General features: G+C 48.4%; 1 protein-coding gene across 2 annotated transcripts; it reads left to right on the forward strand.

The window, feature by feature from the left end:
* The first annotated feature begins 1,221 nt into the window (after positions 1-1,221).
* On the forward strand, positions 1,222-27,802 carry MAPRE1 (microtubule associated protein RP/EB family member 1). 2 transcript variants are annotated; one of them, XM_062204033.1, is made up of 7 exons: positions 1,222-1,301; positions 7,062-7,185; positions 12,331-12,476; positions 17,387-17,594; positions 21,586-21,707; positions 23,372-23,524; positions 26,073-27,802. In XM_062204033.1, the coding sequence occupies exons 2-7, from the start codon at positions 7,065-7,067 to the stop codon at positions 26,127-26,129; spliced, it is 807 nt and encodes a 268-aa protein (XP_062060017.1). In that variant the 5' UTR covers positions 1,222-1,301; positions 7,062-7,064; the 3' UTR covers positions 26,130-27,802. The 2 variants fall into 2 exon arrangements, with proteins under 2 accessions (XP_062060017.1, XP_062060016.1); XM_062204032.1 differs by lacking the exon at positions 1,222-1,301 and adding an exon at positions 1,543-1,640.
* The last annotated feature ends 164 nt before the right edge of the window (positions 27,803-27,966 follow it).

A 27,966-nucleotide genomic window follows, 5' to 3' on the forward strand; every position in this document is an offset into this window, starting at 1 on the left:
GAGACCAGGAGAAGCACCTGGCTCCTGCCTTGGGATCAGCGCGGTGCGCCGGCCGCAGCACACTGGCCGCGGCGGCCATTGGAGGGTGAACCTACGGCAAAGGAAGACCTTTCTCTCTGTCTCTCTCTCACTGTCCACTCTGCCTGTCAAAAAAAAAAAAAAAAAGTCTGCACCAGCCAGGGTTGTGTCAGACTGAAAAGGCAGGCAGGAGCTCAGTCCAGGTGCCCCATATAGTTGGGAACCCAACTACTCAAGTTCCCAGGTGCTCATTAGAAGAGGCTGGGGTTTGAACCTAGGCATGTGGGTGGCTCCACTTCACCAAGTGCCCAACACAGACAGAAGCTCTTTGGGACTTCACTTTCTTCTGCTCTTGTCCCCAGAGTAACGTCCTCAGCACATCGCAATCCTTAACTAAAGTGGCCTGTAGATAATGCTGACACCAATTAATTGACATAACTTGATTACAGACATTAAAGCCTCAGAATTCAGTAACCTTACTATTGTCAACCAGGTCCTCCTCGCCTGCCCTGCCCGACCAGACCCCACCACCAAATCCCAAGTCCCCGCGGGGACTCTCCAGGTGTTCAACAAAATGAACACCTGGATAGATGGCGCCGAGACAAAAAGCCACCGCGAAAGCTGCCTCTTGGTCGGTGTTTCCCGCGCGGTGCAGGCCATTCTCTGAGCAAGGCTCTCGTGAGAACCTCCGAGCAGGCACCTAGAAGGCTCCTGCTGCTGTGGCTCAGCCGGAACGCTGACAGTCCAGGAAGAAGCAAGCAGAACAAATCCATACGGTACAGTACAAAGGGGGAAATAAGCCGGCCATTGCAGAGCCATCTGGCCGCAGGCTGTGCCTCCAAGGAGACTGTCAAGTCCCCACCACGTACTGCTTCTTTATTACCCAATCATCTGTATTTGTAGGAATTCATTGTAAAACCAATTTTCTTCCTGGTTGCTGCCTGGGCGAATTTGTAACTGGACCCCGCCTTTTGGGCGGAGTCACACCCGGTCCAAGGCGGGACCTCATTGGCTGCCGCCGACCACGTGCCCAAGTCGCCCGCACTCCGCCCCCCAGGTGCCCGAGCTGTCGATCAAGGGCTGGGCTCCGCCCCCGGCGCGCGGACGAGTCCCTCTCTATAAAAGGAGCCGGCGGGGGATGACGAGCCTTTACGTCGGCGCGTAACGGGGGGGAGCGTGTGAGGTCATTGCGCGGGCGGGCGGGCGGGGTCGGGCGGTTTGAACGAGACGAAGACGGAACCGGAGCCGGGCGCGGGCAGTGGACGCGGTTCTGCCGAGAGCCGGTGAGTAGGCTAGCGGGCACGGGGCCGTGGCCGTGGGGCGGGCCGGGTGGGCCTCGGCTGGGCAGGCCCCGCGGGCAGCAGCAGCAGCCAGGCCGCTCCACACGGCGGTGCCGTTCGGCCCGGGTGGGGGAAGGGCGGGGCCGTGACCCGGCGCGCGCGGCTGGGGCCGGTGGGCGCGCGCTCCGCGCTGCCCGGGGGGCGGGGCCTCAGGCCGGAAGTGGGGGCTGCTCGGTGGCGGCCCAGAAGCCCCCACGGCTACGGCGGAGGTGTGGAGCCCGCAGTCCCGCGGCCGGAGCTCTGTGAGGCTGTGCTCGGGAAGGGGGTGTGTGTGTGGACGAGGTAGGCCCTGCCGGGAGTCACTGGGGGGCCGCGGCGCGGGCGCTTGTTTCTCCGGAGGATTAAGAGTTGGGGTCGTGGGCGCAGAGCTGGTTTCGATTTCCCGCGGTGCGGCCTCGGGCAGGTGCTTTAATCTTGGGGCCTCGGCTTCCTTTTCGGGGACGGTCATGTGCCCTGAAGTGGCTTGGTGGGGTGTGCGGCACGAAGTAAGCCCGCTCTTCGCACAGGTATCTGTTGAGGGCTGAGTGCCGGCCGTGGGCCTGGGCGTAAGGGGCGAAGGCCTGTTGTCCGGGGGGTCTGCGGAATCACAGGGACCCTCGGGCGAGAGTCCTGTGATTACGGGAGGACGACGTGCTGGGCTGAGGGCGACAGCGCGTCTCCAGGCCTGGCTCCACCCTGCGCGGATGTGGGGGTCCCGAGGCGCGTGGGGGAAGTTCTGCCGGGCCTGGCGCCCGCCTCTTGGATGGGCTCTCGGTGAGTGCAGTCAGGACAGCGGCTCTTTGTTAGTTGGGCACTTGATGTGTGTCAGGCATTGTGTTGAGTGCTCGATGTGGCCTTGTGTCTTTTGATTTTCACACTGTCTGAGAGATATCATCTTCATCTTACAAATGAGGAGTCTGAGACCGGGTGAGATGCCGCCCAGCAGGTGGCTGCGCGCGTGTCTGACCCCGAGCCTCTGAAGTGCCCTGTCTCCCCGCGGGCCAGAGCTGGAGAGCTTTCCTCCCCGTGCGCCCTTTGTTGCGGTCTGTCAGGGTGCCTGGCAGAGTTTCGGCACAGGAGGAAGCTTAGGATGTGTTCGGTGTTTGCGCTTAGAGGCTCGTGGCATCCTCGCCAGCACTGTGTGCCCATTTCACAGGTGGGCCCTTCGTGAGCCAGAGGGCGAAGTGTTTTTCCAGGGTTAGGTGGACCTTCCTGTGGCACCTCGCTCACCTTATTGCCACGGGGCTCAGCATGGGTGCCTTGAGAGTAATAGGGTGCTCTTCACTCAGGCTGGCATGGAATGAGAGTGAGTTTGGGAGCCTGCTGGGAGAGCTGCTGGTTGGGGGGGGGTGTTGTCATCCAGGAGCCCTGTAGAGGTGAGGTTTGTGTTGTACTGCTGGGTCTTTCCGGACTTCATACGTGAGGGCGGGGGTGCTGGAGCTGGCCTCCGAGCACCAGGCTCTGCTCTGACTGCCCCGGAGAACCAATTAATTGGTTGAGGCAGTGGCTATTTATTGCACACCCAGAGGGTGTCTAATCCCGTGTATTTAGTGGCTGCAGAGTTTGCAGAGCGCATGGGACCAGGTATTAACGTCTGCTAATGAAAGAGCTCTAAATCACATGGTGATGAAAGGCCATTAGCTGTCCTGAGCCGGGTGTGGTCAGGAGAGTCTACACGTGGCGTCACCAGCTGCATAGGTGTTAGGGTAGCATGACACACAGCATACCTGATGTGTGTATGAATGTTGCTGAGTGCTCAGCCTGGGACTATGTTTTTTGTTTGGATGTCTCTCCTTGATACTTGATGTCTGATAATAGCATGCATTTCATTTATTCGTTCATTTAGAGACTTTTTTTTTTTTTTTTTTGACAGAGTGGGCAGTGAGAGACAGAGAGAGAGGAAGGTCTCCCTTTGCCGTTGGTTCACCCCCCAATGGCCGCTGCGGCTGGCATGTTGCGGCCGGCGCACCGTGCTGATCCAAAGCCAGGAGCCAGGTGCTTCTCCTGGTCTCCCATGGGGTGCAGGGCCCAAGCACTTGGGCCATCCTCCACTGCCTTCCCGGGCCACAGCAGAGAGCTGGACTGGAAGAGGAGCAACCGGGACAGAATCCGGCGCCCCAACCAGGACTAGAACCTGGGGTGCCGGCGCCACAGGCAGAGGATTAGCCTAGTGAGCTGCCGTGCCGGCCCCAATTTTTTTTTTTTTTTTAAAGATTTATTTTATTTACTTGAAAGAGTTACAGAGAGAGCAGTAGAACCATCTGCTGGTTCACTCTCCAAATGACCACAACAACCAGGGCTGGGCCAGGCCAAAGCCAGGAGCGACTTCTGGGTCTCCAACATGGGTACAGAGGCTCAAGGACTTGGGCCATCTTCCCTTGTTTCCCAGGCACATTAGCAGGGAGCTAGATTGGAAGTGGAGCAGCCAGGACTCGAATTGGCACCCATATTGCAGGCGGCAGCTTTTAGCCACTGTGCCACACTCCAGCCCCTCATTTGAGGATTTGAACAGGAGAGACGTTTGATCTGATTTGTGATTCAAGAAATTCTCTGGCTTTTATGAAAGAATAGATTGAAGACAGTGAGACTCATTTAGAGACTTGTAGTGGATCTTTTTTTTTTTTTTTTTTTTTTAAATTTTAAATATTTCTTTGTTTATTTGAAAGGCAGAGTTACAGAGAGGCAGAGAGCGCGAAGTCTTCCATCTGCTGGTTCACTCCCCAAATGGCCGCAACGGCTGGAGCTGGGCTGATCTGAAGCCAGGAACCAAGAACTTCTTCCAGGTCTCCCACTTGGGTGCAGGAGTCTAAGGACTTGGGCCATCTTCTGCTGCTTTCTCGGGTGCATTAGTAGAGAGCTGGATCAGAAGTGGAGCAGCCAGGACTCTTTAAGTGGCCCCCATATGGGATGCTAGCTCTGCAGGTGGAGGCTTTGCCCACTACACCACAGCACCAGCCCCCATAACAAATTATTTTTATGGACGTCATTTCATTTAAACCCTTCCATGATCCTTTTCAGACTGGTAGTACTAACTTACAAGATAATTGAGGTGTGTTGGGTTTAAGTAATTTGTATGACCAGTGAGTAGCAGTCTCATATTTGAATCAAGGTCCTTCTGGCTTGAAATCTTCAGCTCTTTGCATTGAAGGGATTGCTTCCTGCCCCAAATTCGGTGGGGATGGTTCAGAAGTGAAGAGTTAATGACAAAATAGTGTGATTATTCCTGTTCTAGAGGTTTGAATGAAGTGCTCTGAGAACGTAGGGATTAATTTCTCAGTGGAGTCAGGAACTAAATTGTGTTCATCTTTGCATAGCATGGTTTTATAAGCCGACTTTGGAAATGTAGGAGTGTTGATGGTTTGCTTTTGGACAAAAGTTTACATAGATACATTTTTTTTGTTTTTGACCCTCCTACCAACCTGAAAACAAGTATTTGCCGAATGCCTACTTTGTGCAGGGCCCCGAGTCAAGAGCTGTGGGCTTGTGAAATGTTTGCCTCTGTGGACTTCAGTCACCGCTGCTTTTAAAAAGGAGATTGGGTGCCTCTCTAGTCTCTTCTGGCTCTCACGTCCTGGAGCTGTGCGACTCATGAGGCTGGCACGGTGTGGTGTCGTGGGTGGACATGGGCTCACACGCCAGTCACTGGGTGGGGGGAATGAACGGTGGTTTTCCAGGGTGCTCTGAATGCCGCCTGACATGTGGGCAGCGTTGCTGTCTCCTGCTGTCGGCAGAGTTTTGGGGTGTGTCCTCATGGTCACTGGGGGGGTTCCCCTGGACCTGGATTAGCCTGCCCTTACTCTCCTGTTATTTGAGTCTTCCTGTTCTACGTGTGGTCTCCTCAGCAGTCAGATGATCTTTCTCAGACTTCTGTGGGAATGAGATTCCATCCTGCACAAAACCCAGCAGTGGAGTCTGTAGCAGAGTAAATTCTAAGCTCTCAAAATTGCCATCAGAGCCCCGGGAAGACCTGACCCCCTTGGCTGCCTTTCCTGCGCTCAGCCCCCCACAGGGCTGCTTCCTTGTGATTCCTAAGCCCAGCTGTCGCCTTTCCCTGACCACGTTCCCCAGCCTCCGACAAAGCAGTGGGGTGAAGTGATGTTGGTGTTGGGTCAGTGTCAGGCTTCCCATGGCTGAGATGTGAACTCCCTGTGGTCAGACACCTTGCCTCTTGCTTATCTGGTTGCCAGCCCCTAGAACAGTGCCCAGCAGGTGGTAGGCGTGTCTGTTGAATGGATGGGAGTGACTAAGCTGATAGACAGTGGCAGCCATGTTTACTGGCATTTTAAATGAGATTTGTTACAGTGTGTTTATTGACTTTGAAAGGTGAGGGGCAGCATTTTCTTAACCTGCCATGCTGCAGCGCAGGCCCCAGCAGCATTTTCCTGGGGAGAGAGAGAATGTTGTGATGGAGCTGGGCAGGCATGGCTGTCAGTCCCTAGGGCCTCCCTTTTCTCACTCGTAAAATGAGAATGAAAAAAATATTTATTTGAAAGGCAGAGCAGAGGAGACAGACATCTTCCATCTGCAGGTTCACTGCCCACATGTCAACAGTTGCTGGGGCTGGGCCAAACAAGCCAGGAGCCAGAAACTCCATCCACATGAGACACAGGAACTCCAGCAACATCTTTCTTTTTCTCTTTCTTTTTTTTTTAAAGACCTATTTATTTATTTGAAAGAGTTAACACAGAGAGAGAGGGGGAGAGAGAGAGGTCTTCCATCCGATGGTTCACTCCCCAGATGGCCTCAACGGCCAGAGCTGGGCTGATCTGAAGCCAGGAGCAGGGAGCTTCTTCCAGGTCTCCCACACGGGGGCAGGGGCCCAAGGACTTGGGCCGTCTTCCACTGCTTTCCCAGGCCATAGCTGAGAGCTGGATTGGAAGTGGAGCAGCCGGGACTAGAGCAGGCGTCCATAAGGGATGCTGGTGCCTCAGGCCAGGGCTTTAACCCACTATGCCACAGCGCCGGCCCCTGCTCCACTTTTAATCCACCTCTCTGTTAGTGCACCTGAGAAAAGCAGCGGAAGGTGACCCAAGTGATTGAGTCCCTCCAACCACGTGGGAGACCTGGGTGAAGCTTCTTCTGTCCTGGCACTGGCTGTTGCAGCCATTTGGAGAGTGAACCAGCAGGTGAAAGATCTCTCTCTCTGTCTCTCCCTCTCTCTCTCTCTAACTCTGCCTGTCAAATAAAAAAAGAAAAATTTCAAATGGAGCTTAAATTTTAGGCTGCTGGCATCCGATAGTTTGTTTCAAGTTTTGTTTATGTGTGGAAGTCCAGGCTTGTGATTGGAATCTTCTCTCTGGAAGAAGAGGTTTAAAAATTGAGTGCGTAACCAGTGTTGTGCCACAGTGGGTAATGCCACTACCTGCAATGCTGGATTCCATATGGGAGCCTGTTCAAGTCCCAGTTGTTACAGTTTTCATCCAGCACCCTGCTAATGGCCTGGGAAAACAAAAGAGGATGGCTGAAGTCCTTGGACCTGTGCCATCCACATGGGAGACCTGGATGGAGTTCCAGGCTCCTGGTTTCAGCCTGGCCCAGCCCTGGCTGTTGTGGCCTTTACAGAATGACCAGCGGATGGAAGATTTCTGTCTCTCTTTCAAACAAATAAATTAAAAAAAAAAATTGAATGCTTCCACAGGTTTGCTCTGGGTGACTTTCAAGAAAACGCTTGCCCTCACTTGCATACTGTAACATGAGCCTTCATCTTTTCCTCACATGTTGCAGAAGATGGCAGTGAACGTGTACTCCACATCGGTCACCAGTGATAACCTCAGTCGACATGACATGCTGGCCTGGATCAACGAGTCTCTGCAGTTGAATCTGACGAAGATCGAGCAGTTGTGCTCAGGTAAGAGAAATACACTAGGGTTTTGTTTTTTCTGAGACTGCAGACCTCTTGGTCTGGCTTATTTCCTCAGTGATTGCTTGAAGTAGAACTACTAGATCAAAGGATAGGAACTGTTGGCTGTTGGGAATTGTTTTTCGTAAAGGTGTTAGCAGTTTATACTTCCTCTAAAGACTTTTACGCTTTGAGAGTTCTGCTGACTGCCTGAGTTCTGTCATGGTGAGGAACATGTCCGAGTTCCCTAAGCCAGATTGACCACAGGTAGGAGATGAGGTCAGGAGTATGTCAGAAAGAGGAAGGGACAAAGGGAGCGGGAGGAGGGAAGGAAGGAGGAAGGGAATAGACTGTGTTCTTAGAATTGTATCTACAAACCACATGGAATCTGGTAAAAACTAATTAAAATTAAAGTTAAAAAAATTAGGGGCTGGTGCTATGGTGTAGCGGGTAGAGCCTCTGCCTACAGTGCCAGCATCCCAAATGGACACTGGTTTGAGACCTGGCTGCTCTACTTCAGATCCAGCTCTCTGCTAATGGCCTAGGAAAGCAGTAGAAGATGGCCCAAGTGCTTGGGCCCTTGCACTCAAATGGGAGACCTGGAAGAAGCTTCTAGCTTCGGATCGGCCCAGCTCTGGCCATTTGGGGGAGTGAACCAGTGGATGGAAGACCTTTCTCTCTATCTCTCCCTCTCTCTCTCTGTAACTCTGCCTCTCATAAATAAATAAATCTTTAAAAAAATTAAAAAGGATGGGATGTGTATACTGTGCTACTTAAATTCTGTCCATGAGAATCTGCCCTCTACCTATGCTGGTAATAACAGCAATCACTGAATTGAGCACTTGTGTGCTGGGGCCATGTAAGTTCTTTTCAGACATCTCCATTTTACAGGGTTAGCATTCTGAGTAAGAGGTCCAGGTCACACATACAGCCAAGAGCAGAACTGAGGTTTGAACCTGTGTCTAAACCAGGAGCCCTTGTTCTTTAATCCGAGTACCCTATTCACTCTTCAGACTTCTTTTTTCTTTATGTACTGGTGCCATTTGGTTTGATTTAAAGGTTTTACTGCTTGTATGGTTTCCCCCTGCTGAGTTCAGCTTTTTAAATTTATAACTGGGTTTGGTCTTAATTTCATATGCTTGTCTTAATATTTCCCATGTGGGTTTTTTTTTTTTTTTTTAAGATTTATTTTATTTATTTAAAAGACAGAGTTACAGAGGTAAAGACAGACAGAGAGAGAGAGAGAAAGGGAGGGAGAGGTCTTCCATCTGCTAGTTCAATCCCCAAATGGCCACAACTACTGAGGCTGGGCAGGGCTGAAGCCAGAAGCTTCTTCCAGGTCTCCTGGGTGGGTACAGGGGTCCAAGCACTTGGGCCATCCTCCGCTGCTTTCCCAGATGCATCTACAGGGAGCTGGATCAGAAGTGGAGCAGCCGGGACTCAAAGTGGTGTCCGTATGGGATGCTGGTGCTGCAGGCCTGGGCTTTAACCCGCCACGCCACAGTGTGGCCCTTCCCCTGTGGGGCTTAATCTCAGTTTCACAGATGGTAAGGGAGAGGCTGTGTGTGAGGATGAACAGTACAGTAGAGGTGCCCAGTCTTTATTAGTCAAGGACACACATTGTTAACCTTTGATTTGTGCCGTCTTTCCCCTATTTTCTGTTTCTCGGTATTCATTTTCATATCCCCATTTGTTTAGGGCCTTTAAAGCACTTATTTGCTCTGTGATCTGTGGCCAGTGTAGCGATGCAATCATCCTAGTTTTTGTTTTGTTTTCCTTTTTTTTGTTAAAGATTTATTTACTTATTTGAAAGGCAGAGCTACAGAGAGGCAGAGGCAGGTGGGTGCAGGGCCCAAGCACTTGGGCCATCCTCCACTGCACTCCCTGGCCACAGCAGAGAGCTGGCCTGGAAGAGGGGCAACCGGGACAGAATCCGGCGCCCCGACCGGGACTAGAACCTGGTGTGCTGGCGCCGCAAGGCGGAGGATTATTAGCCTGTTAAGCCACGGCGCTGGCCATTTTTAAGCCTTTTAAAGAACCGTTTGGAGGATAAACAAATGTAAATTACATTTATAGTATCATTTCACTGTGAAAATCTGTAAAGCGTGGCAGGTTTGCTTGACGTCTGCCACTTTTTTATCCACATAAAATGCTTTTGCCCTGTAGACAGTGGTACGTGCAAGATGCCCAACTGTAAACAGACTTCTGTTCATTCATAACTAGTTCTCTTGGAAGCTGTGCAGGACCTCTTTTGGAGTGTGCTTGTATCAAGTTCCACACGGGTGTTTTGAAAACCGGGTCTCGCTTCCAGGAGAAGACCAAACAGGATGAGGTGCAGACGCCATGTCCCTGAGGAAGGCCTGCGGCCTGCTGCCAGGGGCTTGCAAGCAGGGAGAGTGAGGCTGCTCGGTGCCTTATGCATGCTGAGGCCCAAGGAGGATCCTGGTAGTTTCTAAGTCTGGTGCCTGATCCCTCCTGATCCTGCCTCTGATGGGCAGAGGACTAAGCAGACCAGAATTCCCACCACGGCGGGAGGAGGGCCAGGCCCCGGGCTCTTGGGCTGTTAGTCTGCTTGTGGCCGTGAAGAGTCAGTTCTGTCAGTCCCGTGAGCTCCCGCTCCTCAGCAGTGAAGTGGGCCTGTGCTCGGCTCCCACGGTGAGCTGAGGCAAGGATAATGTTGAGAGAGGGCTGGCAGGTGGTTTCTAGGTTCCATTCTGCATGCAGAGTTCTGAAGGATTTTGGAAAGATAGTTAAATCTGTTCAGAGGATTTTGAGGAGGGGTTTTGTCAGAAAGAGGCTAGAGATGCCTTTTGTTAGCCATTCCTCTCTTCTGCCAATTCCATTCCGTATTGAGGCCCCTCGACATCTCCGGGGTCCAGCACGGTGCTTTGCCTTTAGAAAGGGCCCTCACTGAATGTTCTCGCCTCTCTTTTCTTCCTTTTCCCCTGCAGTCTGGCCTCCTTTATAGTTCCTGTGCTGCAAAGAATAGGAGAGATGTTCAGATGTCCCAGGCAGCTTATTGTGGGGCCCAGACAGCCCTTGAGTTTATGTAAGATGGCTGTCAGCATTGCCCAGGGCACACGCGTCATGATCTGATTCTTCAGAGGTATTTCAGATCCAGACGCTTCTCAGTTTGGTCATTAATGCCATGTAAGCCTCCTAACTGCATGGTGCCCTCTTCTCTTCTGCAACCCCACATCTGTCTGTAGTCTTTTTTTTTTTTTTTTTTTAAGATTCATTTATTTGAAGGGTGGGTAGAGAGCATGCGCTTTGATCCACTGATTCACTCCCCAGATGGCTGCAATGGCCAGGGCTGGACCAGGCTGAAGCAAGGAGCCAGGAACTCAGTCCGGCTCTCTCATCAGGGTGGCAGGGAGCCAAGCACTTTAGCCATCTTCTGGTGCTTTCCCAGGAGCATTATCAGGGAGCTGGATTGGGAGTGTAGGAGCCAGACTTGAACTGGGGCCCATATGGGATGCTGCTGTTGAAGGTGGTCACTTTTTCATATTTAAAGGCTTGTGATAGATTTTTTTTATCTTGCTTTGTCTTTTTTCTTCTTTTAAAAGATTGATTGATTGATTTGAAAGCGTTACAGAGAGGTAGAGAGAGGTCTTCCATCTGCTGGTTCACTCCCAAATGGCTGCAATGGCTGGAGCTGGGCCAATCTGAAGCCAGGAGCCTGGGACTTCGTCCAGGTCTCCCACATGGGTACGGGGCCCAAGGACTTGAGCCATCTTCTGCTGCTTTCCCAGGCACATTAATAGGGAGCTGGACCAGAAGTGAAGCAGACTGGCACTCGAACCAGTGCCTATAAAAGGATGCTGGCACTATAGGCAGTGGCTTTATTTACTCGCTACACCACAGTGCTGGCCCCTGAATGTACATTTTATGACTGTTGTGAGTCCTGGAGAGCATGTGTTGTTTAGCCACTGATTTTCTTGCCTACTTTCCTGGTTTGTTGTCTTAGTGAATTTGCCCTGGAAGGACAGTGAGTGCCTGGGAAGCCTGCCCTGCATTAGGAGAGTCAAGTTTGGGCAGTGTTAGGGAAATCAGATTTTTAGAAAGTTAAAGCACTAGTACAACATTTTTTGGAAGTGGAAGGAATGAAATTGGGGAGCAAATAGAATAAAAATATATGGAGCAGTTTATTATAGTTGTCTTTAAAGGAAAAAATTTTGAATTTTTAAAATTTATTTATTTATTTGAAAGGCAGAGTTACAGAGGCAGAGAGAGAGAGAGAGAGAGAGAGAGAGAGGGGTCGTCCATCAGCTGGTTCACTACCCAGAAGGCTGCAGTGGCTGGAGCTGTGCTGATCTGAAGTCAGGAGCCAAGTCGCCCAAGTGGGTGCAGGGGCCCAAAGACTTGGGCCATCTTCCACTGCTCTCCCAGGCTGTAGCAGAGAGTTGGATGGGAAGTGGAGCAGCCAGGACTTGAACCAGTGCCCATATGGGATGCCAGCCCTGCAGGCGGTGGCTTTACCTGCTGTGCCATAGCACCTGCCCCTCAAAATTTTGAATTTTAATAGAGGAACACCAAAATGTCTTCTGTTCAACTTTGTGCTTAGGCCATCATCTGCTGCTTATCTCAGGCCATCAGCAGGGAGGTGGATTGTAAGTAGGTCAGCTGGAACCTGAACAAGTGCCCATGTGGGATGCCAGCATAACAGGTGACGTTACCTGTTATGCCATAACACTGGCCCCTCATATATACAGTTTTAAGAGCATAATGAAACTTTATACCATACCCTCGCTTCCTCTTTTTTTTTCCTTAGTTTTCTTTTTTATCATGATTATTTCTAATAATAGGAATTCCGGGGCCAGGTTTGTGTGATGGTGGGTAACACAGCCACCTGTGATGATGCCACATCCCATATAGGCTTCAGCTAGGTCTCCCATGTGAGTGACAGGGGCCTAAGTGCTGGGGTCATCTTGTACTACTTTTCCTAGGCCTTTAGCAGGGAGCTGAATCGGAAGTGGATCAGCCAGGACCTGAACAGGCATGGGTGGCAGCTTTACCTGCTACGCCTGCCCCTTCTTTACAGCTCTTTAAGTTGTATTTGGGTTAAGTGAGTCTGGGAGAAAGTTTACTATGCTGCTTCAATAGTAGCAGCCAGTGACATTGTGCTGTCTCATCGTTCTGTTCCTGTTCCTTCAGGGGCTGCATATTGTCAGTTTATGGACATGTTGTTCCCTGGCTCCATTGCTTTGAAGAAGGTGAAATTCCAGGCTAAACTAGAACATGAATACATCCAGAACTTCAAAATACTACAAGCAGGTTTTAAGAGAATGGGTGTTGACAAAGTAAGTAAATCTTACTCTTTTGTTTAAGCTAATCTTTCATGATTGTAACTGAGGATACAAATGTTAGCCCATGACTTTGGATATTTCTTAATTTATTTAGTTATCTTTTCTCTAGTTAAATGGTATTTGCTGGGAGCAGAGTTTTCCCCTGCCTTCTACTCTCACTCTCCTTGCTGTCTTCTTACTTCATCATCTGTGAAATTAGGAACTGTTTGGAGGAGTTAGCCTGTAAATCTGTACCAGTGACTAAAAAAAAATTATATTTGATCTGTTTTTGTCTGAGAGGGGATTATAGAGATACTTTGTTTTCTTTTGGGGTACAAGGGGGATCCCTCATGGGTCCTGGGAAACTCCTTTCCTTTTTCTTTTTTTTGAAGCATTTATTTATTTATTTGAAAGGCAGAGTTACAGAGAGAGAGGGAGAGACTCAGATTCCATCTGCTGGTTCACTTCCCAAATGGCTACAACAACCAGTGCTGGGCCAGGCGGAAGCCAGGAGCTTCTGGTTCTCCCATGTGGGTAACAGGGACCCAAGCACTTGGGCCATATTCTGCTGCTTTTCCCAGGTCATAGCAGGGAGCTGGATTGGTACTGGAGCAGCCAGGACAGGAGCCAGCACCTAGATGGCAGTGGCTTTACTTGGTATGCCACAGCGCTGGCCCCAGGAATCTCCCTTCTGCCATTAAGGTTGTTTGAAGGTGCCAGAAAGAGAGTACACCAGCCTTCATGAGTACAGGCACTACCTCTGTTTACCAGGTAGCAGGTTACTACAAAATCCAGCAGTTTACTTTTCTTCCTGCCCTCCCCCATTAGAAGGGTTAGCCATTAAAGCCTTTTTTTGGGGGATACATTTTCTGGTAAAGCTTATAATACCCCAAATTATCTTGCTGATGTGTCTGGCTTTTATTTATTTTGAAACCAGTTTAATTTTAGTTTTGTCTCTGTATAATGTATAAAATAAGCATTTGTATTATATAAATATTGTTTCCATAGTTTATTTTTAATTTTTAGTTTTATTTATTTATTTGAAAGACATAGATACACATGTGCGCATACACACATGAACACAGATCTTCTGTCTGCTGGTTCATATTCCAAATGGCCCTCAGTATCTGGGCCTGGGACAGGCCCAAGCCAGGGGCCACAAACTCAAGTCTAAATCTCACACGTGGTGGTGGAAACCTGAATAACTCAGCAGTCATCTGCTCAGGCATAGCTGACAGGTGTAGCTGATACACTGTAACTTTTATTCTTGGTTTATGGAGTTAGATTTTATTGTTTGGAATACAGAAAATCCTAAAAAATACACACATAGAAGAAATAGTGTGATGATTCCTTCTCAGATGCCTGAAATGGCCAGAGCTGGGCTAGGCCAAAGTTGGGAGCTAGGAACTCATTCCAGTTCTCATGCGTGGGTGGCATGGGCCCAGTCACTTGGGGTCCACATTAGCAAGAATCTGGAATCAGAAGCTGGAGCCAGGAATTGAGTGCAGGTTCTCTGATGTGTGAAGATATATGTCTTAGCTGCTAGGCTCAGCTGCCGCCCGTCATGGCCATTTTTGTTTCAGTCCTTTCTTACCCTAGTCTGTGTACTCTTAGATTATTTTGAAGTGAGTGTAGACATAGATTTTATTTGTTAATGTTTTGGTGTCATACAGAGTAATTAATAAAAATTATGTTTGTCAGAGGAGTGGATAGAGTTTGCAACTGGTGATTAAAAAATAGTTAAGCTCTGGTTAATACCTCAGTGACCTGAAATAATTATACCCAGTATTCTTGTATAATAACAACTTACAAAGTCCTTAAGTATGTTTTTAATAGGATCAGAATTACTTAAAGATAATCATGTTACTTTGTATTTCTTTTTTTATTTTCCTGACTTGAGATTTACCCTCTTAACAGATTTTTAAAAAGATTTACTTTTGGGGCCGGCACTGTGGTGTAATGCCTGCAATGCTAGCATCCCACAAGGGTGCCAGTTCGGGTCTCAGCTGCTCCACTTTTTTTTTTTTTTGACAGGCAGAGTGGATAATGAGAGAGAGACAGAAAGGTCTTCCTTTGCCATTGGTTCACCCTCCAATGGCCGCCGCGGCTGGCATGCTGCAGCCAGCGCACCGCGTTGATCCGATGGCAGGAGCCAGGTGCTTATCCTGGTCTCCCATGGGGGGCAGGGCCCAAGCACTTAGGCCATCCTCCACTGCACTCCCTGGCCACAGCAGAGAGCTGGCCTGGAAGAGGGGCAACCGGAACAGAATCTGGCACCCGGACCGGGACTAGAACCTGGTGTGCCGGCGCCACAAGGTGGAGGATTAGCGTAGTGAGCTGCGGGGCTGGCTCCACTTCTTTTTAAAAAGATTTTATTTATTTATTTATTTGAGAGGTAAAGTTACAGACAGCTAGAGGGAGAGACACAGAGAGAGGTCTTCCATCCGCTGGTTTACTCCCCAAATGGCCGCAACAGCAAGAGTTGAGCCTGTCTGAAGCCAGGAGCTTCTTCTGGGTTTCCCATGTAGGTGCAAAGGCTCAAAGACTTGGGCCATCCTCCACTGCTTTCCCAGGCACATTAGCAGGGATGCTGGATTGGAAGTGGAACAGCCAGGATATGAGCTGGTGCCTGTATGGGATGCCTGGTGCTACAGAGCAGGACTTTAATCCACTGTGCCACAGTGCCAGCCCCTCACACAGGTGCAGGGACCCAAGCACTTGGGCCGTCTTCCACTGCTTTCCCAGGTTAACCGTAAGCAGAGAGCTGGATCGGAAGAGGAGCAGCTGGAACATGAACCCACAACCATAAGGGATGCCAGCCCTGCAAGTGAAGGCTTAACCTGCTGTGCCACAGAGCCAGCCCCAGTGCAACTTTCATGTCTTCTGTTTCTTCAGCCTTCCCCTGGGCAGTGTATGTTTGTTTATTTCCTGGCACAGAAACTCATCATTTACTTTCTTCTCCAGGGGGCCATGCAGGCCTTGTAGTTAAGCCCAGCAGGTTTGGTGGATGCTGTGGTAGAATAGCCAAGCTAGACTTAGGGTTTTCTTTTTTTTTTCTTTTAAAGATTTTATTTATTTATTTGAGAGGTAGAGTTACAGACAGTGAGAGGAGAGACAGAGAGAGGTCTTCCATCCGTTGGTTCACTCCCCAGATGGCTGCAACGGCTGGAGCTTACCGATCAGAAGCAAGGAAGCAGGTGATTCTTCACGGTCTCCCCTGTGTGTGCAGGGGCCCAAGGACTTGGGTCATCTACTGCTTTCCCAGGCCACAGCAGAGAGCTGGATTGGAAGAGGAGCAGCCAGGACTAGAAATGGCGCCCATGTGGGATCCTGGCGCCGCAGGCAGAGGATTAACCTAGTGCACCACGGCACTGGCTCCAGACTTAGGGTTTTCATCCCAGGATTTCAGGGCATCAGCAGTGGCCTTTGGTTTTGGGGTATGATCTTCCCAAAAGTTACCCACCCAATGACTTTTACAGCAAGTTGGTGCCCTGCTATCTTGGGATCCGTTACCAACTTTGGCTGTGTCCATAACTGCAGCTTTACATCTGGTGATTTGTGGTAAATTCCAGCTTTTCATCTTCCACCTGCTTTTCACACTACTAACAATCCAAACATGCTCATTCTAGTGAGAGAAGTGGTGCTCAGAGACACACTTTGGGCAGTATGCTCATGCTATTATAATGAGGCAATTTTTTTTTTTTTTTTTTTGACAGAGTGGATAGAGAGAGAGAAAGGTCTTCCTTTTTGCCGTTGGTTCACCCTCCAATGGCTGCTGTGGCCGGTGCATCGCGCTGATCCAAAGCCAGGAGCCAGGTGCTTCTCCTAGTCTCCCATGCAGGTGCAGGGCCCAAGGACTTGGGCCATCCTCCACTGCCTTCCCGGGCCATAGCAGAGAGCTGGCCTGGAAGAGGGGCAACCGGGATAGAGTCCGGCGCCCCAACCGGGACTAGAAGCTGGTGTGCCGGCGCTGCAAGGCGGAGGATTAGCCTGTTAAGCCACGGCACTGGCCATGAGGCAATTTTTTTAAAGATATATTTATATTTATTTATTTGGAAGGCAGAGTTAGAGAGATAGAAAGAGGTCTTTATCCACAGGTTTGCTCTCCAGTGGCCGTAGTGAACAGGCTGAGCCAGGCTGAAGCGAGGAGCTAGGAACTTCATCTGGGTCTCCCATGTGGGTGACAGGGACCCAAGCACTTGGGCCATCTTCTGTTGCTTTTCCCAGGCCATTAGCAGGGAGCTGGATTGGAAGTGGAACAACTGGGAAACAAACCAGAGCCCATATGGGAGCTGGCACTGCAGGCAGCAGCTTCACCTGCTACAACGGCGCAATGTTGGCCCTGCAGGCATTGTTTTTATGTGACACATACTAATTATAAATATTTATAGGGTACAATGCGATGTTTCATATGTGTATGTAATGCATAATGATCAAATTCAGGTAATCGTGTTCATTACTTCAAATATCGTTTCTCTGTGGTAAGACCGTTTGTAGTATTGTCTTCGAGCTCCTTGGAAGTATACAGTATATTATTGTTGACTGTAGTCCCTCTGCTGTGCTGACTTATTTTCAAGTCAGAACTTTAACACAGTTCATTGTAGGTTTCTGGTTTGTGCTGTGAACTTCATACTTTGTGACAGGTACTGTGATTGTGTAAGTTACATGGGGGACTTACTCTGTGTTGTGGAATGACAGTATATCACATCGAGTTTGAGGGACTGGAGAGGGGCTGGTGAGCATAGGTGCTCAGTGAAGGTACACGGGAGGACACCTCTGTAAACATCAGAGATGTAGCAGTAAGTTCTCTGAAATATTTGTGTCTTCTTTTGGTAGAGCTTAGTACCGATTTGATGCATGGACTGATTTGATGCTTGCCAAAAACTTCTCCCTTTGGGCTAAATAATCTTGATTTTTCTCTGCAGATAATTCCTGTGGATAAATTAGTAAAAGGAAAGTTTCAGGACAATTTTGAATTTGTTCAGTGGTTCAAGAAGTTTTTTGATGCGAACTATGATGGAAAAGACTATGACCCTGTAGCTGCCAGACAAGGTCAAGAAACTGCTGTGGCTCCCTCCCTCGTTGCTCCAGCTCTGAATAAACCCAAGAAACCTCTCAGCTCTAGTGGTGCAGGTAAACAACAACCCCAAAACACCATTTCCAAATGATAGTATTCCAGGTATTCATTCATTCAACATTCAGCCAGAACTCTTTAGTAGCCATGGGCTTAGGGATCTTAAGCATAATCCCAGGCATGTAGCAGGAGCACAGATTCTGACCTTGTAGATCTGTGTGTGTTCTTAGGTCTGTGTACTTTTTACTTTTTTTTTTTTTTTGACAGGCAGAGTGGACAGTGAGAGAGAGAGAGAAAGGTCTTCCTTTGCCGTTGGTTCACCCTCCAATGCGTCGAGGCTGGCGCACCGCGCTGATCCGAAGCCAGGAGCCAGGTTCTTCTCCTGGTCTCCCATGCAGGTGCAGGGCCCAAGCACTTAGGCCATCCTCCCCTGCACTCCCGGGCCATAGCAGAGAGCTGGCCTGGAAGAGGGGTAACCGGGACAGGATCCGGCGCCCCGACCGGGACTAGAACCCGGTGTGCCGGCGCCGCAGGTGGAGGATTAGCCTAGTGAGCCACGGCGCTGGCCAGGTCTGTGTACTTCTTTCGTAAGCTGTTTCAGCTCTGGCCCACCAGTTCCTCCTCTGTTAAATGGGAATTTTAATTCTTGCCCCAAAGGGTTGCTCTTGAGGTCTAAATGAGTTACTGTATACAACTTTGCTAATATTTTTTAGTTGTGTGTAACAGAAATCCCTCAGGTTAACTCCCAGAGAGAGCTTTTAGTTTGAAAACAAAGGCTTTTCACAGAAACTGAGCTGGGAGGTTACTCCAGGGCCTGGGGGACCTGTCTAGGTGTCAAGGCCCTGCTCTTGGCTATGTGCATCGTAATTCTGTCTGCAGACCAGCTTCCCATGCTTACTTAGGACTTCCCTGCCGTCCCTAGGACCCAGGCTGCTCAGAGGCTTTGGCTTTGCTATGGATCTAGCAGAGCTGGGTACGCCGAGGGAGGCTGTTTTTAAGAGATCTTCTAAAAAGTCTTGGCTTGATAGGTTTTTCAAGATGTGCTCGCAGTAATGTATTCGTAGAACGTGTGTGTAGTTTGGGGGAGGGTAGATGTCCTGCAGATGCTATTTCGTCCTTTTCCAGAAGATGACAAAAACATTATGGTCCCTTAGTAACTTCTTGAGAGAGGGTAGGTTGAGTATTTTCTTTAAACAGCTTTATTGAAATATAATTCACCCACCATATAGTTCATCTGTTTAAAATGTACAATTCAGTGGCTTATAGTGTTTTCAGAGTTATGTATGAATAGTGTTCACCCCAATCAATTTTAGAGCACTTTGGTCACTTAAAACCTCATTCATGCCTAAGCATAGTCACTTAGGAAGTCAGGAGCTTCCTCTGGGTCTCCCATGTGGGTGCAGGGGCCCAAGGAGTTGGGCCATCCTCCTGCTTTCCCAGGTGCACCAATAGGGAGCTGGATTGGAACTGGAGTAGCCGGTACTTGAACTGGCGCCCATATGGGATGCCGGCACTGCAGGCCGAGGCTCTAGCCTACTGTGCCACGGTGCCAGCTGCTCAAGGTTTATTCATTCTGTAACAGGTATCAGTACTTCATTCTTTCATTGTGGAATGATACTCTGTTGTATGGGTATACTTCATTGTACTGATTTGTCAGTTGGTGGCTGTTAGGAGTAATGCTTCTGTGAACATTCATGTATAGTGTCAGTGTAGACATGTATTTCCTTTTCTTTGGGGCCTAGGCCCAAGAGTGTGTGTGGGGAACGAGGCTTTGGGATGTGTGATGACTGCATGCTTAACCTTTGCAGAGCAGCCTGTCTTCCAGAGTAACTCAACCACTTGATTCGTATTGGCAGTATGTGAGGGTTCTGGGTTCTCCAGATACTGACCACTTTTGTTCTCAGACAACTACATAGAAAACTGTACATTTCAGATTTTAGATGGGCACCAACAGTCAAGTGGAAACTTGAATGAAACATTTAGTCTTTTTTTTTTTTTTTTTGACAGGCAGAGTGGACAGTGAGAGAGAGACAGAGAGAAAGGTCTTCCTTTTGCCGTTGATTCACCCTCCAATGGCCGCCGCGATAGCACGCTGCGGCCGGCGCACCGCGCTGTTCCGATGGCAGGAGCCAGGTGCTTCTCCTGGTCTCCCATGGGGTGCAGAGCCCAAACACTTGGGCCATCCTCCACTGCACTCCCTGGCCACAGCAGAGAGCTGGCCTGGAAGAGGGGCAACCGGGACAGGATCGGTGCCCTGACCGGGACTAGAACCCGGTGTGCCGGCGCCGCAAGGCGGAGGATTAGCCTGTTGAGCCACGGCGCCGGCCGAAACATTTAGTCTTTAGAATACACATATTAGAGCCATCTGGAGGAAATGCCTGTTACTGTGAGTGGAAGGTTATATAGAGTTTGAGCTGTTTGAAAGATTAGATCTTTTATTTTTGTTGTTTGCTTGTTGGTTATTTGAAAAGCAGAGAGAAAGAGATACCTTCCATCCATTGACTCACTTCTCAAATGACTGCAACAGCCATGTCTGGACCATTCCAGTGTCAGGAGTCCGAAACTCTGTCTTGGTCTCCCACGTGGGTGTCAGGATTTGAGCACTTAGGCCATCTTCTGTTGCCTTTCTAGGACCATTAGCAGGAAGCTAAGTAGGAATTGGAACAACTGGGACTTGAACTGGCACTCCAGTGTGGGGTGCTGGCATTTTAATTAGCAGCTTAACCTGGCACAGTGTGCAAGCTTTACTAAACAGTTGCTAAATGAACAAGTAAAATTGTGAATGGAAATGCCTCTACCTTGAGGTAACCTGTTCTTACTAACTTGCAGGTAGATTGGCCTCTTTACTACTTCTTCCTAGTCTTTATCAGTTTTTGGCTGCAAATATTGAGAAAAATCAGTATATAAGTCCTAGTGAATGTGATGCTTTTATCTCCTGATCTTTCCGCTAGGGGGGAGCATTTGGTGCAGTGGATAAATTGTTGCATGAGATATCTGTGTCCCGTATCAGAGTGCTTGGGTTTGAGTCTTGGCTCTGCTCACAATTTCAGCTTCTTGCTTATGCAGACCCTAGAAAGCAGCAGGTAATAGCTCAAGTGGTTGGGTCCCTGCCACCTCCTTGGGAAACATGGGTGGAGCTCCTGGCTCCTGGCTATGGCCTGGCCCAGCCCTGGCTGTTAGAGGCATTTGGGGAAGTGAAGCAGCAGACGGGAAATATGTTTCTCTGCCTTTCAAATAAATGTTAAACCAACAAAGGCCTTCTAACAGGTAAGCAAAAATAATAGTTTTTTTTTTTTTTTAAATATTTTGTTTATTTGAGAGGCAGAGGCAGAGAAAGAGGTCTTTCATCCGCTGATTCATTCCCAAGATGGCTGTGATAGCCAGAGCTGTGCTGATCCTAAGCCAGGAGCCTCCTCTGGGTCTCCCATGCAGCTGCAGGGGCTCAAGGACTTGTACCATCTTTTACTGCCTTTCCAGACCTTAGCAGAGAGCTGGTTAGGAAGTGGAGCAGCCAGGACTCGAATTGGCGCCATGGGATACCAACAATGCAGGCAGTGGCTTTAATGGCTGCACCACAGCGCTGGCCACGATAACAGGTTTTGAAGTAAAGAATGGTAAGAGCAGGCTCTAGCAGCCTTATGGGCCTCTGTCGTCCCACTTGAGTCAAAGGAGTATGAGGTTATACATTAGGGCACTAACTTGGCCTTTGTGGGTTTGACTGGAGTTGGGTTAAGATAGGTTATCTCTGTGCACCAGAATGACTCTACCTCTCAGATGATAGTCCTGTTCACTGTAGTGGAGAAAAGACCTTACTGAAAGACTTAACTTCCAGCGTGAACGGTCATGGCCAGAGTCGGTATTTAACTCTGCTGCTAGGATAAAAACCACTTTAAGCCAATTTCAGCATGTTGTCTTGCATGCTGAGGCTGGCTGGCATCTGTTCCCTTCACTGAACACCTGTGGGAGGCAGTTGGTCATAAGCTCCCCCCCCCCCTTTTTTTTTTTTCTTTGAGATTTCTTCTGTTAAACTTCTCTCTCATCCTCTCTCAGCTCCACAGAGACCCATTTCAACACAGAGAACTACTGCAACTCCTAAGGCTGGTCCAGGGGTGGTGCGAAAGAATCCCGGTGTGGGCAATGGCGATGACGAAGCAGCCGAGTTGATGCAGCAGGTGAGTACCTCTGTGTCTGATCGGGAGTCGCTCTGGGGGAGAGACGTTGCCTCAGTGACCAGCGCAGACTTACCTTCTTGCTGGAGCAGTCCCTGTGATATGTATGAGCACTTTGGATGCTGTGTGGAGAACAAGAACATAGAGGTAGAAGAGGAGGAATCGGACATCTCTGAACTCTCAGTGTGACAAAAACCTGTGTCTGTTTGGAAATTGACCCTTAGAATAGAACATTTTTGGATATTTCTGGAGTCCTCTGAGGGTTCTCTGGGATTGGAAGAGAAAGGTGTGTGTATGTGTGTGTGTACAATTTGAGACACAGACACAGGACACGCATCTGGTGGTTTACTCTTTAAATATCCACAACAGCTAGGGCTGGGCCAGGCTGAAACCAGGAGCCAGGAACTATCTTGTAAATCTGGGTTTTTATGAGGGCTTTATGCTGCCTGGTATGCCATGCAGTTTGCATTCAGTGAGAGTTACATTGAATTCGATTGTCATATAGAATGAAGACTGCAGGGAAGGTGCCTTATAGTTAAAATACACAAAGGACTTTGAGAGTTACTGAGACTTTTTTTAAAAAGATGTATTCATTTATTTGAAAGGCAGAGATCTATTTGCTGCTTCACTTCGCAAATGGCTGCAGCAGCTAAGCCTGGACCAGGCTGAAGCCAAGGGCCTGGCGCGCCATCCTGGTCTCCCACGTGAATGGAAGGGGTCCAAGCACTTGGGCCGACTTCCACTGCTCTCCCAGGTGCCTTAACAGGGGAGCTGGATCGGAAGTGGAGTAGCTGGGTCTCAAACCAGTGCCCTTAGGTTATGTCAGTGTCACAGATATGGCTTAACCTGCTGCATCATGACCCTGGCCCCTAATAAGAGTTCTAAGACTTTTATTGCTCTTTGCTAGGTAGAGTCATGGGCCTGAGCATTGAGATTTATTTCTTGGTAGCTTCTTTGTGGGAATCAGACCCCATTGGAGGGCTCCTGGAGGATCAGAGTCTCCCTTTTTCTTTGTTTCCCTCTGGACTGTGTTGGCCACTCTCTAGGTGAGGACTGAATTTATGATTGACAGCCATCTTGCTAGGCTGCTTTGTGGATTCTCCTTCTGTGTCTGTCTCAAGCTTTTCTGTGTTTTTTTCTTTTTTTCCCCTCCTTGATCTTATCTTAGTCCTGAGAAGTCCAGTGTATTTCAAGGTGTAATCAGGCCTTTTCTGGGGTTTTTGCTTGCGTTAGAGTTGGATCAAAGACCACATATAGGGTCCAGCACAGCGAGTTAAAGTCCCGGTCTGCAGTGCCGGCATCCCATATGGGCACCAGTTGGAGTCCCGGCTGCTCCACTTCCAGTCCAGCTCTCTGCTATGGCCTGGGAAAGCCGTAGAAGATGGCCCAAGTCCTTGGGCCCCTGTACCACTTGAGAGACCTGGAAGAAGCTCCTGGTTCCTGGCTTCTGATCAGTGTAGCTCTGGCTGTTGTGGCCATCTGGGGTGTGAACCAGCAGATGGAAGACCTCTCTCTCTCTGTCTCTCTCTCTGCCTCTCCCTCTATGTAACTCTGCTTTTCAAATAAATAAATAAATCTTTAAAAAAAATACATATACTTTTGGGTTGGAAGTTTGATTTTTTGTTGGTGCGCTAATGCCAAATGTCTCACTCTAATGTCTTGCACAGGTCAATGTATTGAAACTTACTGTTGAAGACTTGGAGAAAGAGAGAGATTTCTACTTTGGAAAGCTAAGGAACATTGAATTGATTTGCCAGGAGAACGAAGGGGAAAATGACCCTGTTTTGCAGAGGATTGTGGACATTCTGTATGCTACAGACGTATGTGTCGACATGAGAATATTTCTTTGCCATTTTGCCACCTAAGAGGAAATAAGTTTAATCTATTTGATTTTGGCAAAGTTGCTGATGCTTGTTGAGTTCCAGTGGGCATTTATCAGCAGGCTTTGTTTTTGACCCCTCAAAGTCAGCCAGAGGATACCTCTTCCCAGCTTGAGCCCCTGCCTGGAGATCTGTAGATACTTGAAGGGGCGGTAAGACAAGGAGGTGGCTGGCTTGCCCAGTTTGTGGCCACTTGAAAGTGATGAGTGCTGCCAGAGGCTCTTAGCCAGAAGCACTCCCACTCCCACCCTGCCCCTCCAGCTTAGACCTGTTGGCTTGAGGTGCTGTCTGCATTTTATCCAGGCCCAGGTGTACTGTGCAGAACCAAGCACATGTTCCTTTTCCCATGTCTGCTGCCAGGAGCTTGCCTTATTCCCATTCCCTCAAGTTTTTTTGGACCGTGCTTATTATAAAAGAAGCCAAAGCTGCTGCTGATAATCATGTCATCAAGGAAGGCTGATTTTCTCTAGATTTAGGATTTGTTATCTGTTGCTCACTGTTGGATAGTTGCATTTATTTATTTTTTAAAGATTTGTTAATTGGGGCTGATGCTGTGGTGTAATGGTGCTGGCATCCCACTATGGGCACCGATTCAAGTCCTGGCTGCTACTCTTCCCATCCAGGTCTCTGCCATGGCCTGAGAAAGCAGTGGAAGATGGCCCAAGTGCTTGGACCCCTGCACCTGTATGAGAGACCCAGAAGAGGCTCCTGGTTCCTGATAGACTCAGCTCTGGCCATTGCGACCATATGGAAAGTGAACCAGCAGGTGAAAAACCTTGCTTTCTCTGTGTCTGCCTCTTTGTACCTCTGCCTCTCAAATAAAGAATTAATTAAAAAAAAAGATTTATTTACTTATTTGAAAGGCACAGTTACAGAGAGGGAGAGAGGCAGAGACAGATCTTCCACCTGCTGATTCACTCCTCAAATGGCCTCGATGGCCGGAGCTAGACTGATCTGAAGCCAGGAACCAGGAGCTTCTTTTGGGTCTTCCTCACAGGTGCAGGGGCCCAAGGAGTGGGCCATCTTTCCCAAGCCATTAGCAGGGAGTTGGATCAGAAGTGGCATCTAGGGCTTGAACCGGTGCCCATATGGATGCTGGCACTGCAGGTGATTGCTTAACCCACTGTGCCACAGTGCCGGCCCTTAATGGTTGTATTTATAATTCTTCTCTATGCCCAGCAAGGTTGGTAGGCTTAAGCTACAAGTGATTTATGGTATGTGTTATGTGTAGCACTATATAAATATAAGGTAATATTAGTGCTGTTAGTATTCACTGTCCTCCTAATGTCTCTTGTGTATTTGAGGGGATTAAGAGAGATGACTGGGCTGGCGCCGCGGCTCAATAGGCTAATCCTCCGCCTTGCGGTGCCGGCACACCGGGTTCTAGTCCCGGTTGGGGCGCCGGATTCTGTCCCGGTTGCCCCTCTTCCAGGCCAGCTCTCTGCTGTGGCCAGGGAGTGCAGTGGAGGATGGCCCAAGTGCTTGGGCCCTGCATCCCATGGGAGACTAGGAGAAGCACCTGGCTCCTGGCTTTGGATCGGCGCTGTGCACCGGCCACGGCGGCCATTGGAGGGTGAACCAACGACAAAGGAAGACCTTTCTCTCTGTCTCTCTCTCTCTCTCACTATCCACTCTGCCTGTCAAAAAAAAAAAAAAAGAGAGATGACTGAAAAGTTTATAATTTGGTTGATAAATCCTTATTCAGGGCTTGTTCTGTGCTAGGAAGTGAAAACAAAAATGATGAAGACGTGGAGTTCTCAGGTCTAGTAGGAATATTTTTGTGGAATCACACAGCCAAGGGGATTTAGTTAAAAGAAAAAAAAATCAAGTGGTTGAAGGAGAAACGTGGTTTTTATGGTAGAGCAGTCTACTCCTTCTCTGTCGGTGGGTGCCAGAGGTTCCTGGAGCGAGCGTGAGGCAGCGGTGTGAGTCTTGCTCTCCCTTGCACACTCAGTTTTCCCATGCTACTGAAGTTGGGTTGCCCTTGCTGTTGTAAGTGTTTCGGGTAAAGCATGGTTATAACTACAACTAGAAAGCAGAAAGGAAAGGTAACTTAGAGATAGTTTACTGAGAGGTGAGCATAGAATGAACTTTATGAGGACTTAGGAACTTTTGAGGGTAAATGTTCTTTTTTCAGGCAACTTTATTGAGGTATAACTTGACATACAATAAACTGCACGTATTTAAAGTGTGCCTTTGATGTTGTGAAATCATCATCATCAAGGTAGTTTACATAGCCATCACTCTAAAGAGGTGAATTTTGAAGGTGACTTGATTGTGTTCAGTTTTTGCTGCATGAGATCTAATTCTGCTGTCTGAGAAATATGGCTGCAGTCACGTGGCATGTGTGATTCAGTAAAACAAGTGTGGTAGAGACAGGAAGAGCTGTTGCCTTGGCAAGATTGTTGTCAGTGAGGAGCGTGAACTGGGGTAGGAACGCTCTCCTTCAGGGCTGAAGAATAACTTCCGTCTCATTTTGCCCTTCCAGGAAGGCTTTGTGATACCTGATGAAGGGGGCCCCCAGGAAGAACAAGAAGAGTATTAATAACGTGGCCAGCAGAGCAACATCCGAATTCTTCACTCCAAATCATGTGCTTAACTGTAAAATAACTCCCTTTTGTTATCCTTAGAGGACTCACTGGTTTCTTTTCAAAAGCAAAAAGTACCTCTTCTTAAAAGTGCACTTTGCAGAAGTTTCACTCCTTTTCCAATAAGTTTGAGCTAGGAGCTTTTACCTTATAGCAGAGCAGTATTAACATCTAGTTGGTTCACTGGGGAACAAAGAGGCTGACTGTGGGGCTCTCACCATGTGGATGCTGGTCACACTGATTGCTGGAGAAGGTGTTTTTATGTAATATGCTGAGGAGGGGACCTCAGTAGAGAAATGTAAAGACTGAATTGAATTTTAAGCTAATGTGAAATCTTGGCAGAGAACATTTTAATAAATAAATGCCTTAAGAGTATTTAAAAAATGCTTCCATATTTCAAAATATAAAATGTAACATGACAGGATATTTTCTGTGTTTTGACATTGTATCTGGGAAAGAAGGGCCAGACCTTGGGACTCTGTGAGCTCACCTGCTGTCACAGGCCTTCCAGGGCTGCTCGAATCCTCACAGTCCTAGGCTTTGGCCCAAGGAGAGTTTGAAAAGTGGTTTGGTGTCATTGACTAACTTACCCCTGCTGAAAAGCAAGAGGCATTATTTTCTGGATGAATAGTGGGTGTTTCAGCTCTGAGATGGTTGAGTTGGAGAGCTTGATTTTCATTGAGCATTTCTCCTGGTGATTTTTCCAATTGTTCCTGAAATTTCCGTGTATTGTGTTTTTGAGGGAATGAGGTGTGTCCGGTTTTTTAATCAAACAGCCACTCTTGGGGGACCTGCCAGTATCTCTGGGGTTTGAATGGGGGTTGTGTCCCACGTTACTGTCTTCTGAGTTTACATTGAACACGTTCCTCTTCTCTGCTCCCCTCGTCTGCTGGGGATTCCTCATTGGCTCCTTACAGTTTGCTGCTTAGAGTTGGAAGCACAGCAAGTGGGTGATTGTGCTGCAGATTCTTTCTGGACCTCTGGCAAAGGGAGGGAGCAGTGAGGGCCATCATTTCTTTGTGATCTGCAAGCTGACTGGGGTGTTTTTGGGATGTGCTGTTCACAGCTCTCCGCTGTTAACTGAGTACTTTGCCAGTGCACTAATCTCTTTGGAGATAAAATTCACTAGCGTGTTACTAAATGTTTTCTTTTGCAGAAAATGCAGTACCATGTCTGAATTAATTATTAATATTTAAATACTCCATTCCTTAACTCTCCCTCATTTGCTTTGCCCGCACTGATTCAGTCTTTGTTTGGCAGGATTCTGCACAATGTATGTTACCCGCTCCTGAGACTGTTCAGCCTGACGTGTTTGTATTGATTCGTTTCTGGTGGTAGCTTGTCCTAAAACGTGTGTAGAAAGCAGATATTTTATGATAAAATTGTTGTGTAGTGCATGCTCTGTGTGGAATTCAGAGGAAAACCCAGATTCAGTGATTAACAATGCCAAAAAATGCAAGTAACTAGCCATTGTTCAGTTGACAGTGGTGCTATTTCTCTTTTGTGGCCTTTTAGACTTTTGTTGCCCTAAAATTCCATTTTATTGGGAACCCATTTTCCACCTGGTCTTTCTTGACAGGGTTTTTTTCTACTTTAAACAGTTTCTAAATAAAATTCTGTATTTCAAGAGTGTCCCGTCTTCTGAAGTTTGTCTTGCCCTGGGTGTGTGCCTTCAGGTTCAAGTGCAGTGGTACCAGTGCTGCTTTCTTAGATTGGGACTGAGCTTTTCACAGCCTCACTGTCTTTCAGATGTGCTCATTTCTAAGCCCGCTTCTTTTTTCTTCATTCACATTA

Source organism: Lepus europaeus, chromosome 10 (assembly GCF_033115175.1).
Source record: "Lepus europaeus isolate LE1 chromosome 10, mLepTim1.pri, whole genome shotgun sequence".
NCBI classification, from domain to species: domain Eukaryota; kingdom Metazoa; phylum Chordata; class Mammalia; order Lagomorpha; family Leporidae; genus Lepus; species Lepus europaeus.